The sequence below is a fragment of the Callorhinus ursinus genome, unplaced genomic scaffold (genome assembly GCF_003265705.2).
Source record: "Callorhinus ursinus isolate GAN/ISIS: 27379988/994484 unplaced genomic scaffold, GSC_fseal_2.0 scaffold17, whole genome shotgun sequence".
In the NCBI taxonomy this organism is placed as follows: Eukaryota; Metazoa; Chordata; class Mammalia; order Carnivora; family Otariidae; genus Callorhinus; species Callorhinus ursinus.
The window spans coordinates 40,293,051-40,309,523 of NW_027397079.1; the positions used below are offsets into that span (position 1 = coordinate 40,293,051).

General features: G+C 42.5%; 1 protein-coding gene across 10 annotated transcripts in view; it reads left to right on the forward strand.

Moving 5' to 3' along the window:
- CSGALNACT1 (chondroitin sulfate N-acetylgalactosaminyltransferase 1) overlaps positions 1-16,473 on the forward strand; it is a 333,772-nt gene that overhangs the window by 295,930 nt on the left and 21,369 nt on the right. For all 10 annotated transcript variants that reach the window (XM_073902605.1, XM_025885941.2, XM_025885937.2 and 7 more), the window contains one exon: positions 8,232-8,333. In XM_073902605.1, coding sequence (XP_073758706.1) covers positions 8,232-8,333 — 102 coding nt within the window. The remainder of the gene's footprint in view (positions 1-8,231; positions 8,334-16,473) is intronic.

The following is a 16,473-nucleotide window of genomic DNA, read 5'->3' on the forward strand; positions in this document are numbered from 1 at the left end:
TCCAGGAGAACTTGCTTCACATCTAGCCCTGTTTTTATGTTTCCCCTTTGCCCAACAGCGTATTAACTTAAACCTACCTCCTCTTGCTCTTCTTCTTCTTCTTTTTTTTTAATCACCTGATTTGCCTTTGAAACTGTTCTCATATTTGCTTCTTGGCTCTTTAGTTTCCCTTGGCTTCTGGGTTATAGGTCTCAAGCTCATCAGTTATTTCAAGGTGTAGTTTGTGATAGCAGGAAGAAACTTATAATAACAAAGCTATAGATTGTCTTTGTATCCTTTCTCTGAGCCTCTCCCAGAAAAAAAAAGGGATTTTTTAAGCAAATGATTTTTTTATGATTTCTAAAAATCTTTCCCAGTTCATTTCAAGTTTGCTTGATTTTTATTTTGACTACTTCCAGCTGGTCTGAGAACCCTTTTTCACGTTGCTATGATTCTCCTCAGACTTTGCTAGTTAATTTTGTTTTAATGTTCTTTGTTTCCTTCTTCTGACTCTTCTCTCATCCCTCTCAAAGCAATTATGATATTTTCAGTATCAGGGACATCTTTTACTTAAAATTTCTTTAGTCATATTTTAATCCCTTTTCTGCCTAGAACCATGAAGATGTTTCTGGAGATTTCTGGATCTTTAAAAAACAATGACTATAGACTCTCCAGACCAAAATGAGCCTTGAGGGTAGGGCTAACTAACCTGGTGTAATTTTGAGTATAACAGAAAGGCTTCAGGTCATCATCACATTGCGGATTGCTGTTGAGATAGGCCCCTGATCTTCTTGGTTTTTCAGAAGGAAAACTAATGTAGTTTCCATTACAGTATTATCCTTCCTCCCACTCATGCCCCTCTGCCTCTCCCACAGGCCCTTTCTCTAGTCATGCACCAGTGTTGCACCTAGGAAAGTTTTAGGGTTCGTATGTTTGAGAAACACTAATTTACATCATTCACCTTATTTGGAGAAAAGTGTCTATTTTGGGACCTAACAGAAGTTGTTCCATATTTCATTTGAGCCCCAGTATGGGAAAACATTTACCCAAGATCAGCTGGAAACGATTGCATTTGCTCTTCTGAAATGGGCAACCAGGAGAGTGGGTCCTGATTGCTTGGTTGAGAGTCAAAAATCAGGCTCATTTCTTTAACACTGATCAGACTACTCAAAAAATGGAATCCAGGAATTGTATATTAATTAACTTGGGGCGAGAGAAGGGGAGAGGACCCACCAAACCAAAAAAAGAATGTTATTTTTTTAAAGCCCAATTTCAGGAGGCCCCAGTCACTCTCTCTTCCCTCTTCAGGGTAGTACCTAGTCCTTTTTTCCAGTGCCTTTTGGCTAAGCAGTTTCTTCCTGTTGGCAGCGCAGACCATAGGTAGCATTTGGAGACTAATGAGCTGTTACATATTTATTATCTCATTTGCATGGGACATAATTAAAGGTAAATCATAGATTTGCTTCTCATACCTGATATATTTGAGTAGAAAATTGACTTAGAAAAGAGCAGTGATATAATTTCCTTGCAGCTATGCCTCCTGAGCCAAGAAAACACTTTCTCTGCTCCTCTCTACCTGTGTGGAGCCTGTCAGGACTCAGCTTAAATACTCCCTCTTCCTTGAGACCCCTTCTTCATCCCTCAAAAGAAAGTAATCACACTCTTCTCAGTCTCTTGGCTCATTACACCTCCAAACCTGTGCTGCAGATAGTCCATCCTGCCTTACGCTCTTTAGCTGTCCATTCCTTCCAATACACTATAAGGTCACTGAGGCAGGTAGAGTGACCAGTTGTACCAGTTTGCTTGGGACTGAGGCATTTGTCAGGACATGGAGAATCCCAGGCAAACCTGGATGGTTGGTCCCCCTACAAGGCACCATAAAAGGTTACATTTTAAAATCTTACTCCAATGAGAATAGAGCATTGCACCACAAAGTTACTCAGTAAATATTTTTGAATCCATGTTTCCATAGGCCATTTAGCCCGAGGTATAAAAATAACTACCCCTAATTATATAAAAACACAATTTTCCTTCTCTCTGTCACCTTCTGTGGTAAGATATCCAGCTTCTTGTGCCCTCCCGGTCTTTCTAGGAATCCTCAGGGATGTTTCACATATGCTCAAATGCAAGTTCAGCTTCCACTGACTGCTCAGGCATCAGCTGCATGATGCCAACGCACTGCTTCCGACAACAGCCAAAGTTGTTGGCACTTGCTAATGCCACGGAGGCTGCCACATTAATTCCCCAAAAGTCCTGGCTGGAGCTCCCGACACCCCCTCATAATTGTATTTTCTGTATAGCGAGCCTTTCAGCATTTCCTGCAGCTCCATCTCTCTCTAGGGCTTACCCATGAGTCCACAGGAACCAGCTGGAGAGCAGGACAAACCCTGGGGACGTACTCTGTTTTCACAGTCATGCACCCCTATGACAACTCCAGTATTCTGCTGAACCTGATTCTTCCTTAAGATAGTGGTTCTGACTGGGGGGGTGGGGATTGCACCCTCTACCCTGGCACATTTGGTAAAATCTGGAGACCTTTTTGGCTATCACAACTGAGCTGGGGGTTGGGGGTGCTACTGATGTCCAATAGGTAGAGACCAGAGATGCTGCTAGACCTCCAGCTATGCACAGGACAGCTCTTTCCACAACAGGGAATTCTCTGGTCCAAAATGTCGATGGTGTGAAGTTGAGAAACCCTACTTTAGGATGCGTTTTTCTCCCTAGGAGTACAGCACTTCCTCCAAATAGGCCTTGGGTTCCCCTGTCCCCTAGTCCACCAGATTGCACAGTCATATCTGACTGGTCCCATCAGGAACGCAAGTGAACAGTCCTTCCCCGTGGCCAGTTTACATTTGGAGTTTGGTTGAAGCTTCTTCCACCCTCCTCCTGGTCACACAAACCCATTCCACTTTGTGGCAGAGTCCTAGACCGGTAAGACCAAAGCTGTGAGATTTCAAAAGTACATTCTTCATCCTGCTCGGGTAACCTGAGGTATACAAATACCAGGCTGGTCCTTAGGAAAGCTGGATTGTGTGCCTGCCTGCCTCCATAGCTTGGGCAGGTCACTGGAACTCCTTTCCTTATCTCTGTGCTGAGAGTGTAAATGATGGTCAAGTAGTTCTTTCCACAGTGCAGTCATTCAGATGAGTAACAAAACTCAAAGACCGTGATGTGCCTTCAGCCTCTTGAGAAATAAAAATACAGCTGTAAGAGTGACTGTGAAACATGTTTTCTGACTGAAAATATGTCTTAATTAGTCCCTGTACTCTGTGGCACAATATCCTCAGGGAGAAGGAACTGTTGGTTTCCAGAGAAAAAATGTCTTAAAAAGACAAGGTCTTTGTGGGCTGCCTTTTGTTTTGTTGATGGTTTCCTTTGCTGTACAGAAGCTTTTTATTTTGGTGTAGTCCCAGTAGTTTAATTTTGCTTTTGTTTCCCTTGCCTCAGGAGACATATCTAGAAAAATGTTTCTACAGCCAGTGTCAAAGAAATTATCGCCTATGTTTTCTTCTAGGAGTTGTATGGTTTCAGGTCTCACATTGAGGTCTTTCAACCATTTTGAGTCTATTTTTGTGTGTGGTGTAAGGAAATGGTCCAGTTTCATTCTTCTGCGTGTGGCTGGCCAGTTGTCCCAACACCATTTGTTGAAGAGACTCTTTTTTTCCATTGGATATTCTTTCCTACTTTGTCGAAGATTAGTCATGGGTTTATTTCTGGCCTGTATTATGTTTCATTGATCTATATGTCTGTTTTTGTGCCAGGACCGTGTAGTTCTGATTACTACAGCTTTGTAGTATATCTTGAAATCTGGGATTGTTATACCTCCAGCTTTCTTCTTCTTTCTCGAGATTGCTTTGGCTATCTGTGGTTCCATACATATTTTAATATTATTTGTTCTAGTGCTGTGGAAAATGCTGCTGGTGTTTTGATAGGGATTGCATTAAATATATAGATTGCTTTGGGTAGTATGGACATTTTAAGAATACCGGTTCTTCCAGTCTATAAGCACAGAATATCTCCATTTGTTTGTGTCATCTTCAGTTTATTTCATCAGTGTTTTATAGACTTGGGAGTACAGTTCTTTCACCATCTTGATTAAGTTTATTCCTAGGTATTTAATTATTTTTGACACAGTTGGAAATGGGATTGTTAATTTCTCTTTCTGCTACTTCATAATATTAGTGTATAGAAACACAGCAGATTTCTGTATATTAACTTTGTATCCTGTGACTTTACTGAATTCATTTATTAGAAGATATTTGCCAAAGACATATTTGATAAGGGGTTAATATCCAAAATATGTAAGGAACTTATACAACTCAACACCAAAATAATAATAATAATAATAATCTGACCAAAAAAATGGGCAGAGGATCTGAATAGACATTTTTTTCCAAAGAAGACATCCAGATGGCCAACAGACACATGAAAAGATGCTCAGCATCACTCATCTTTAGGGAAATGCAAATCAAAAGCACAATGAGGTAATGACCTTACACCTGTCAGAATGGCTAGAATAAAAAACACAAGACAGAACAAGTACTGGTGAGGGTGTGAAGAAAAAGAGTCCTCGTGCACTGTTGGTGGGAAGGCAAACTGGTGCAGCCACTGTGGAAACACTATGGAGGTTCCTTCAAAAATTAAAAATAGAATTAACTCTATGACCTAGTAATTCCACTTCTGGGTATTTACCCAAAGAAAATGAAAGCAATAATTCGAAAAGATATATGCACCCTTATGTTTATTGCAGCATTATTTATGATAGCCAAATCATGGAAGCAACCAAATGTCCATCCATAGATGAGTGGATAAAGAAGATGTGGTGTATATACAATGGAATATCACTCAGCCATTAAAAAAGAATGAGATCTTGCCATTTGCAACAAGATGAATGGACCTAGAGATTATAATGCTGAGTGAAATAAGTCAGAGAAAGACAAATACCATATGATTTCACTCATATGTGGAAGAAACAAAACAAATGAACAAACAAAGAAAAATGAGACAAGCAAAAGAACCGCAGCAGACTCTTAAATACAGAGAACAAACTGGTGGTTGCCAGAGGGGAGGTTGAGGGAGATGGGGGAAATAGGTGATGGGGGTTAAGAGTACACTTATCGGGGCGCCTGGGTGGATCAGTCGGTTAAGCATCTGCCTTTGGCCCAGGTCATGATCCCAGGGTCCCAAGATCGAGCCCCGAATCAGGCTCCCTGCTCGGCGGGGAGCCTGCTTCTCTGTCTGCCCCTCACCCCACTCGTGCTCACACTTTCTTTCTCTCTGTCAGTGTCTATCTCTTTCTCTCAAATAAATAAAATCTTTTAAAAAAATTACACTTATGATGAACACTGAGTATTGTACAGAATTGTTGAATCACTATATATTGTGTACTTGAAATTAATACAACAGTGTATGTTAATTATACTTCAACTGCAAAAGAAGAAGAAAAAAAAGACAAGGTCTTTGTGAAGAAGCAACACTTTTGAGGCTTCTAGATTGAGATAGAAGAAAGACCACGTAGGACTGTGGAGCTAATATAATACAAAGCATCCATGTGAAATGAAGAGCTTTCCTGAAGGATACTTAGGAAGTTGAGGTGCCCTGAGATTCATTCCATGCACTTTGCTACAGCCCTACCATGGCTGTTACAGAGAGGTGCTCTCGGGGCACCTCAGTTAGCTCGAAGGATCCAGGCACAAATAATCACACCAAAACACAGATATCTCCATGTACATAGTCACCCACATACACACTCTTCTCCCGCACACATTGTTCTAGGGGATGGAGTCTAGTAAGACTTGTTTGGAAAAATATAAAAATTACAAGATCATTCCAAGAGATTGGTGATGGTGTTTCCACAGTTCTGCTCATTCCCTCGTGGAGCGTTTGTTTATTGCGTCATAACTAGTTTTAGTTATGATAATAGATCGAGAACTTCTCAAGGGCAGGACTGTTGAGGTCCCGGGTAGAGCATCTGGCCTATAGGAAGTTGCTTGCATGGTTTTCGTTTGTTGAAGGAAGTAATGAGTACGAGGAGTGGAGCCGTGGAGGAGCACCGCAGAACCCAGTCTGCTTTGCCTTTTTGGGAAGCCTCAGCTGGTGAATGAAGAGTGAAGGTCCAAGGGATCTCTCTTTTAGTTCTTGAAAGCAGAAAACGCTTCAAATGGATTTTAAAATGCCTTCAGAGATGTTACTAGAAAAACAAGAATGCTTTTTATCCAGGCTCAGCGGGTAACCCTCTCCTGATTCCGGGATACATTTTTTCCAGCTACACATGCAATTTTAAAGCACCATTTTTTGGGTGCTTGGCGCTGTGTGTGCTTTTATCCTACCCTGGCAAAGGAAGTTAAAGCATTGTCTGGCAGGTTTGCAAAAGAGCTCTTTTACGGACAGAGAATTTTGTTGTCAGTAGATTCCGTCTGCAGGGCCTGGGTCTGTGAGGGAGCTCTCGGTTTGAGGCACGTTGTCACATGCTGCGCTTCTTGTTCCTGGTCTCTTGTCTGTGTCTGAGAGCTCTGCCATCAGACTGGGTTTCAGAGGCAGCTCTCAACTTTCTTCCATGGGAAAGAAATAGATTCGCGGAACCAAGCCTGTGACCAGGAGGAGCCTTGCGTGCCTCTAGCCTTGGGTCAATATCATCTTCCCTGATAGTTCTTCCATCTGGAATTCTCTTCTTCCTCCTCTCTTCCTCTCCCCTATCCATCCTTCAGGCCTTGACCAGTCAAGGTGATAGGATTCGCTGTGCTTTCTGAATTCTCTGTGCTTGTTATCTGTGCCACAAGGTGTCATGATTTTATTTGAGCTCATTTTATTTCCCAAGTTTTTGAGCACAGGAACTGTATCTCCTACATCTTTGGCTTTCTCCCAGCAACCCCAGCTAGGCAGTCACTCCTCTTTGATGGCATTATAAAAAGCACTGAATAAATTGGCCTCTGCAGTTAGAGCTCAGGGACTTCTGGAAAGCTGTGATGTGTTGTTTGGGAGGTTAAGGAAAGTAGCGAATAGAGAGACAAAAGGAATTGAAAAAGGAAGGACATGCAAAATGTCAAAATGTCACAATATATCATCCCACCGGTAGAACCTTTCATTAACTCGCTTCCAGAAAACTGTTTAAACTGTGCACACACACACATATGTATACACATACGTGTACACATAAACACGTGTATATGCACATATATTTACATACACACACATTCACACACACATAGCTATACAGAATTTACGCACATATTACACACGTGTATATGTGGCAAACCCTCAGCAGAGTATCTTACCAGGTTAGCTTAGGTGTTACCATTTAGAGCACAGGACATGGACAAATAAATCAGCTTTGGTGGAGAGAGCGGGTCTGGACCAGTCCAGAGCCGGAGGCCTGGCCCCTAGAGGGCTGTCGGGGCCCTAGAGTGTGAGGTGCCAGGCGCCTGGGATAATCGGTCATGGAGAGGAGAAATGGGGAAGCAGTGAAGGCGATTTTGGGAAGGCGAGATACCCTAACTGTGCTTCTGCCTTGTCACTCCCTTCGGGTGTTAAGGAGGGTTTTTGTAGCTCTACCTGAAAGAAGGTCTTTTTGCCTTTGTTCATCCAGTCTTTAAGACTGTTTGTGTTTGGCACACACAGGAAAAGTCAGAGACAAGGATTCTAGTCCCACCCTCTCTGGACTTTAGCTTTCTTATCCGTAAAATGGAATTTCTGTCTTCTGTCCTTCATAGACTCCTTCTGGCAAAGAGGGGGAAGGACCCAGTGCCCTTTCCATGACACTAGGTGGCTCCAGGGGCTAAGCCTGTGGTAGATTGGACCTGTGGCCTCGTGCATCTGAGTTTTCATTCACTAGATCTGCTCGTTTACATTTCATTGTTTTCTTGGGAAGATAAATACAAACGCAGGTAATTGTGATGGCCAACCAGAAATGTCCTGGTGTCCCATCTCTGCTTTTCTTGGCAGTTCACTCAGTTTACTTCAAGAATCATTTGCACTGGGGCGCCTGGGCAGCTCAGTTGGTTAAGTGTTCAGCTCAGGTCATGATCTCGGGGTCCTGGAATGGAGCCCTGCATCGGGCTCCCTGCAGGGCAGGGAGTCTGCTTCTCCCTCACCTTCTGCTCCTCCCTTCTGCTCATGCTCTCTCTTTCTCTCTCTCTGAAAAAAAAAAAAAGAGAGAGAGAAAAGAACCTTTTGCTCTTTACAAAATAGGTATATGTTTGGACCTTGCCTGTTACAGTGAAAACGACCAGACATGTGTGTGTTTTGTTTTCTAGGGAGATGTGCATCCAACAGGATGGGAGAATTCATCTCACCGTTGTTTATTTTGGGAAGGAAGAAATGAATGAGGTCAAAGGCATACTTGAAAACACTTCCAAGTAAGTACGACGAGGAGACATAATAAGGAGTCATAGTATCTGACCTCAGGAGTCTATATCTGAGGCTGGAACCTCTGCTTCGGTTTTATGTTCCTTAACACTCTGGGTCAACCGGGAGATGGACTGGCTGCTGGCTGTGCTAGGGGGAATTGTGCACCCCCGTCCCTGGGAGACCACCCCACCTGACACTGGCCCTCACTGCACAGGGTGTTGGCTTTGGCAGTTGAGATGAAGTGCCCTGAGCTACAAGGATGGGGGCTGGGGGCACAGGCCTCTTTGGGCTTCTGCGTGAGAGGGTGTCGTCAGCACTGCCGATGTGGGACCCGGTGTCACAGAGTGGGAATTGGGGGCCGCGCAGCTGCGCGGTGAGCTCCAACTGAGTGATGTCCGTCCTGGGGTTTCCTCCACTTAGCAAATGGTCTTACCCTTTTGACTTTCATTCAGTACGCATTTTGAAAGATGAGGGGGAAGCGGGAAGTGATGGCTGGGACAGGACCCTGGATGAAGCCTGTGCAGTTGAACAGAAACGACTTAACCAAAAACCTTAGACTGAGGGTTGTATGCGTATACTTCATTGATCAGTTGTGTGGGGGAATGAACGAAAGCAGCGCAGATGGTTTTCTTCCCTCCCCAAATAAACAAGCAAGTATTGATTTAATAAACACCTGGGGCATCTTCTACTAGTGAGGAAGCCAGAATGGTGCCCCCACACCGTGCTCTGGTTTTCCAGGGAGGTTTGCAGGGCTTCGCTTGAGTAATCAGGTGGGTAGTTTCTCCTTAGTGAAGCTTGGAGGGAGGTCCGTAGTACTGGGTGGCAGAAATAGCCTCAAAAGGTCCATATGGTCTAAATATAAACAGGGCCCCTGTTTTGAGTTTCTGGTAAATGGTTATAAGATTACAAGATTGACTGCCCCTTTTGTATTTATGTTCACACTTTGTTACTAAGTTGGTATTAATGGGCACAAGATCAGAATGCTTATTACAATTACTCAAACGTTCTAAAGCAGTCCACTGGTCTTATTTATGTAAAAAAAGAAAAAGTTGTATTGAAATGCAGGCATCCCCATTTCTTTACATATTATTTATATCTGCTTTTGTGCTGCAGCAGAGTTGTGTAGTTGTGACAGAAACTGTACGACTGGGGCGCCTGGGTGGCTCAGTCGTTAAGCGTCTGCCTTCGGCTCAGGTGGTGATCCCGGGGTCCTGGGATCGAGCCCCGCATTGGGCTCTCTGCTCTGTGGGAAGCCTGCTTCTCCCTCTCCCACTCCCCCTGCTTGTGTTCCCTCTCTCGCTGTGTCTCTCTCTGTCTGTCAAATAAATAAAATCTTAAAAAAAAAAAAAGGAAAGAAACTCTATGACTTGCAAATCCCGAACTCTCTACCGTCTGGTCCTTTACAGAAAAGGTTTGCTGACCTCTGTTCTAAAGCAATATGGAATTCGGAGTTTATAGGCCCCTGTCGAAGGGAGATCAAAGAGAATAGAATAATTGAATATCCTAAATGTAAGTGAAATAGAAACCTCTCAACTCCAGTGCATTGCAATATCCTTTTCGTCTCTGCTTAGGAACGAGGCCCAGGAGTTCATGTCCTCTGCCCAGTGGATAGGTTCCATCATCTCTGGAAGTATCCATTCCTGGGCATGGATTTCTCTTTTAAGTTTCCCAGACGATTCTAACATGCAGCCAGGATTGAGAGTCATTGTCTGAGAAAGTGGTAGTCCACCCTAGGGGCTCAGGCATGAGAGGCCTCGACTGCAGCCAGCTGCCCCATTCTGAGGTGTTTTTGAGTAGTTATCCAGGTGACTCTGAAGTGTAGTCAGGACTGAGAAATTCAGTCCTATTGGGTCTGGCACCTTCTGAGCACTTTAAAGGACATTTGCTGATGGATACATATAACCAACTTGACATGAGTCTGATGGATAAGTGGAAGGCCAGTTTCAATGTTGTTATGAGAAATATCCATTTTACTGACTGGAAGGCTTAAGGACTCTTACTATCAAGGCATTCTTCTCTGTATCAAATTACCTGGCGAGCTGAATTCTCAAGCAGAAGGTTGCTGGGTGAGCAAAGAATGAATAGAATCTGAACAAGAAAAGTAGAATCATTTCAGTGGTAAGAATGGTTTACTTAAAATTTTGGAAAATTTCCAGAGATCAATCTACCCATAACCAAGAACTTTGTGTCGGAGACTGAGCTGTTCGATGCTTTAACACAGTGCTACAAAACTCTGGTGAAATGAATTGGAACCCCGTTTTTCTGTGTTGATGCTCTCGTTCTGCTAACTGGGGATATCTGCAGTGCTGAGGCCTCTGATGCTTTGGGGGGTGTCCTCCGCTCTCCCTGGTGTTGCTCTGATCAGACCACCTCCTGTAGGAATGCCCCACCCTCTGCAGCCAGGCCTGGGCTGACTGAACACAGCAGCACTGCCACTCCACCTTCCAGATCAGTCTTCCTAATCACCTACTGCCCTAGGCTCCTACCCAGACTGGCTCTCACTTGTAACCTTGCCTTGATGACTTCCTGTCCCCGACCGCACTGGGGGGCGTGGTTTGCCCCTTCGTCCTCCCTCCCATTATCGTCTTCAACTTGGTGATCTGTTGTCCTCCTTTCTCCGTACTCAGACGGCCACACTGTCGTCCCCACGCCCCCACCTGACCTCCAGTCCTCTCTCTGAACTCAGACTGTACTCCCTGCTGGCATCCCGTCTGCTTGGCACTCGGCATATGATTTGGTTATATGATCAGCACTGCCGATTTCGGGATTTATAAGCCAATTTATAAGCTGCTTAGTAAGCAAGTAGTACCATATCACGTGGCTCTTTGTAACTCCAGCTTAGGGCCTTACTCAGAAAATGTCCAGTGTTTGTTCCTCAAGAGAAGAGCACCTGAATGGCACAGTCGGTTAAGCATTCAACTCTTGGTTTTGGCTCAGGTCATGATCTCAGGGTCCTGGGATGGAGCCCCACGCTGGGCTCCGTGCTCAGCATGGAGTCTGCTTAAGATCCTCTTTCTCCTTCCCCTCTGGCCTTCCCCCTCATGCTGTCTCTCTCTCTCTAAAATAAATAAAATCTTTAAAAAAAGAGGAGGATAATTCCACATACACAGTATATTTATGCTCCTAGTAATCCATATGAACACTTATATAATGAGCCCTATTTAAATGTCATTTTTATCATTAAGGTGGTAAAACTTTTGTTCAAATGCATCTTATCTTTGAATAATAATAGTAACTGTTCTTATTTACATGAATTATCTTCTTTATTATTCACAGCAACCTTATGAGATAGTTGCTATTATTAGCCCCGTTCATAGATGAAGGACCTGGGGCTTGGAGACATTGTTACTCAGGCTGCCATGCCCCGCACAGGGGCGAGCCAGGATCTGAACCTCCGCTGTGAACTGGAGATACTCCAGGTCTCAACATGGCACATTTCCTCTTCAGTGTACTCCCTTCTGAAACTCATAATTGTCAGTTGAAAGTAATAAGATTTGAAATCAGCCTAAGTGATATTTATTTCATTAGGATACCAGCATTGTGATTAATCTGTTCGAAATGCAGCTAAATGTATATATGTTAAGAATAGCTTTTTAAAATCTAGTTTGGCTCATGTGCAGTGTTTTCCTCTCTCTGTCTCTAGATTTACGTTTACTCAGTTGAGCTTTACATTTCAGTTGATGGCTATAGATTAGTGTTTTAGAAATTGCAATTTGTGATTCATTAGAGGGTTGTGTAATAGCTTTAGTGAGTTATGTCCAGTGTTTTTAAAAACGTTGAAATAGAATAGGCTAGAAGATATCAGAGTGCATCACAAGTAGTAAGGGTAAATACTGTTTTGTAAAACTTTAGTGTGTTTGTGTCTAGTATGTCATGATGTATAATATATTCCTTTGTATGGGTGGCAGTCAAAATATTTAGAAACCACTGCCATGGATAAAAGTACAAATCAGTTCTTGGTATCTGATTCTTATTCCATAGTTTTCCATACTAAGCTGCAGTTAATTTCAGATTAAAGCCTCACTTGGTGATTCTCAAATATAAATGTGCTTGGGAATAACCTGGGGTGCTTTTTTTTAAAAAATTTTTATTTGAGAGAGATGGAGATAGTGAGAGAGAGCACAAGCGGGAAGGAGGGGGAGAAGCAGATTCCCTGCTGAGCAGGGAGCCTGATGTGGGACTCAATCCCAGGACCCTGGGATCATGACCTGAGCCAAAGGCAGATGCTTAACCAACTGAGCCACCCAGGTACCCCCTGGGGTGCTTTTTAAAATGCAGATTCCTGGGATCCAGGTCCAGAAATTCTGAGTCAGTAGGCCTGAGATGTAGAAGCTTGGTAACTGACACTTAGGATGAGTCCCACATGTGATGGTGATGTGGGTGGTCCATAGCCCACAGTGAGAAATGCTGACCTAGGTAGACATTTGCTTGGAGCTATGTATTAGGAAATTTTAAAAAATTGTAACAGGTAGGCAGATTGGCATGAGTTAACATTTACTATATTGCAGCTTCATCTTTGTCCAATCATAAGGATACAAAGGCATCTTTCAGAGGTATTACCTCTGAGATCAAAGTCCTAGGGATGAGACCCTACCCTGTCATTGCAAGTATGTGACCTAAGAGAGGGGTTTTTCTGTATGTCTTCTTGGGGACCTGCCTCTGTTAGTTTTTGTGTCATCATTTCATGCCTCTTTGAAAGGATTTTTTCTTTAAGATTTTATTTATTTATTTGAGAGAAAGAAAGAGCACAAGCAGGGGGAGGGGCAGAGGGAAAGAGAGAAGCAGACTCACTGCGGGGCTCGACCCCAGAACCCTGGGATCATGACCTGAGCCAAAAGCAGATGCTTAACCAACTGAGCCACCCAGGTGCCCCTGAAAGGATTTGCTTGACACGTACCCTCAGGAAAATTTTTTTCAGGACATCCCAGAAGAAAACTGGGGAGGAAGGTTTTATTCTGGTTTGTTTTATTTCAATTTATTTCTAAAATTAGAACAAAATTGTTGCTTTGTTTTAATTTTTTTCTTAAGCAATTTTTAGATACTATCTCATTCACTAAAATCAAAAAAGCAACACAGCAAATCCCTCCCAAGAAGGTAAGAAATCTTGGACTCTGGGAGACACCTCACAGATTAAGGCAGCATCTCAGGCCTGTGGCCATCCCACCTGGCATTTGCAGGAGGGGCTAAATATGATTCTGCTTGGTGGAGATTCCACTCTTTGTGGAGATGTGCCTGTATTCAGTATTCTAAATTGTCTTTGAGGAATTTGAACATAACATATAGATTATGATATTGTAATAATGTTAAATTTCCTGAGTGTGATTATTATATAATTATAATGTTACATAGGAGAGTGCCCTGGTTCTTGGGAGATACTTCTCTTTAAGGGTAAAACTGACATGATGTGTGCAACTAACTCTCAAAGAGTTCAAAGCAAGCAAGCAGGCAGGCAGGTAGAACGTTAACACTTGGTAAATCTAAGTGAAAGATACATGGAAACTTATACTATTCTTACATTTTCTGAAGGTCTGAACTTTTTAAGAACTCTGGAAATAAAGCTTGTAATAACCTGGAAAATGTTTATCCAAGAAAAATGACTGAATTTTTGTGCAGCTTTAACCTGGCTTATTCCCACCTTCTCCTTAGCTCTTCAGTAGCCTTGAAATCCAGTAGCCCACAAGCACAGCAAGAACCACAGCCTGGCAGCCACCAGGGGCCACCGTGGGCCAGGAGCTCCTTTAAAATATCATTCCCAGAAAAATGTCATGATGTGATCTGTCTGGAGTTTTCTGGAAGACTCCACTCAGAAGGCTGTCTTTATTTAACTGACTCAGAGCTCTCCCAGTGGAAAAAGCCTTTCCTCCAAAAAACAATTATAGGAAGTCTGTAACTTTGTGGCCGCCTGAGGTGGTAGATAAGAGTTGGGGCAAACAACAAAATAACCAAAATGCTTAAAAGGTGAGGCTGAGGAGTGAGATCTCCACTGGGTTTTTGAAAAGTTCTAATACATTCCTGGGGATCTAGAAAACCATGCTCACGTCTAGGGCTATGCTCATTACTTAGGAAAGACGTGAGCAGGCCCTAACTTTTCACCTCTGGCTGACCTTGAGGCTTTGTGCAGGAAGCAAGTAAAGGCTAAGGTAAGCAGTCAACTGCCTGGTTGAGTGTTGATGGCAGGCCCCAAAATGTACACAAAATCCCTTGGGAAAGATTTGGAGACTTATTGGTTCTAGGCGCTTAAATCTCTGTCTAATCGTTAGCTTACCACTAAGTTGTCACGCTCAACACAGAATACAGATTTTACAGAATTAGTTCAAGAAAGTCACTAAACAAACAAATAACAACAACAAAGAACACCAACCATAAACCCTGGGGGGGGGCGGTGAGGTTGATTCTCATTTCCAGGATTGCCACATTATATTATTTAAAATGTTAAGTTTTAAACAAAAAGTTATGAGAGATGCAAAGAAACAGAAAGTATGGCTCATGCACAGGAAAAAAAAAATCAGTCATTAGAAATTGTCCCTGACAGGGTCATCTGGGAAGCTGAATTGGTTAAGTCATGATCCTGAGTCACAGGATCGAGCCCTGCATTGAGCTTCCTGCTTAGCGGGGAGTCTGCTTCTCCCTCTCTCTCTGCTCCTCCCCCCCACTCGTGCTCTCTCTCTCTTGCTCACTCTCTCTCAAATAAGTAAAAAAAATCTTTAAAAAATATTGTCCCTGAGGAAGCCCAGGTGTTGGACTTACTAGACGAAGACTAAATTAGCTGTATTAAATGTGTTTGAAGATTAGAAGAAACCATGAGGTTTTTTGTTTGTTTGGGGTTTTTTAAAGATTTTATTTATTTATTTGACAGGGAGAGACACAGCAAGAGAGGGAACACAAGCAGGGGGAGTGGGAGAGGGAGAAGCAGGCTTCCTGCTGAGCAGGGAGCCCAACGCGGGGCTTGATCCCAGGATCCTGGGATCATGACCTGAGCCAAAGGCAGATGCCAATTACTGAGCCACCCAGGCGCCCCTAAAAGAAACCATGTTTAAAGAACTAATGAAAAGTATGAGAACCAAGACTTGCCAAATAGAACCATGTCTTACCAAATAGAAACAGAAGTTATAAGAAAAGAACCAAATAGAAATTCTGGGGTTGAAAAGTGCAGTAACTAAAATGAAAAATTCACTAGGGTGTGCTGAACATCTGGTTTGAACAGGCAGAGGAAAAAATCTGTGAACTTTAAGGTAGGTCAATTGATGTGATGAAGTGTAAGAAACAAAAATAAAGAAAAATGAAGAAAATGAACAAACCTCAGAGACTTTAGGATACCATCAAGCATGCCAATGTAGACATAGTGGGAGTTCCAGAGGAGAGGAGAGAAAGAAAGGGGCAGAAAAAATTATTTGAAGAAATAATGGCCCCCAAACTTCCCAAATTTGATGAAAAACCTGAATCTACACATCTAAAAAGCTTTACAAATTCCAAACAGGAAAATTCAAAGAAATCCACAGTAAACATATGATAATCAGATAGTTGAAAGACAAAGACAAAGAGAGAAAGAATCTTGTGAGTGGTAAGAACAAAGCACTCACTGAGTCCAAGGGATTCTTAATAAGATCGGTAGCTGATCTCCCATCAGAAACAATGGAGGCCAGAAAGTGGGATGGCTTATTCAAAGTGCTGGAAGAAAAACACTAAACCAAGAATTCTATATTCATCCACCAGAAATGAAGGGGAAATTAAGACATCCCCAGATAAACAAGAACTGAGAGACGTCATAACTAGCATGCCTGCCCCACAAGAAATATGAAAAGAAGTCCATAAGGCTGAAATGAAAGGACACTTGACAAACTCAAATTCTTGTGAAGAAACCAACAGCTGAAGTAACAGTAACCATTTCTCTCTTTATAGGGAAATATAAAATACAGTGTAAATGTTTTTTTTGTTTATAACTCTCTTTTTCTTTTATCTGAAAAAATAACTGCATAAAACAAAGTTCATAAATCTGTATTGGTAGACACAGTGCATAAAGATATCATTTTAATATGATAACACAAAGGAGGGGAGAGGGAATGGAGGACCAAATTTTGTACACTGTCGAAATTTAAGTATTTCTTCTAAAAGAACTAGAAAATATGACTAGACCTATAACAAGTAAAT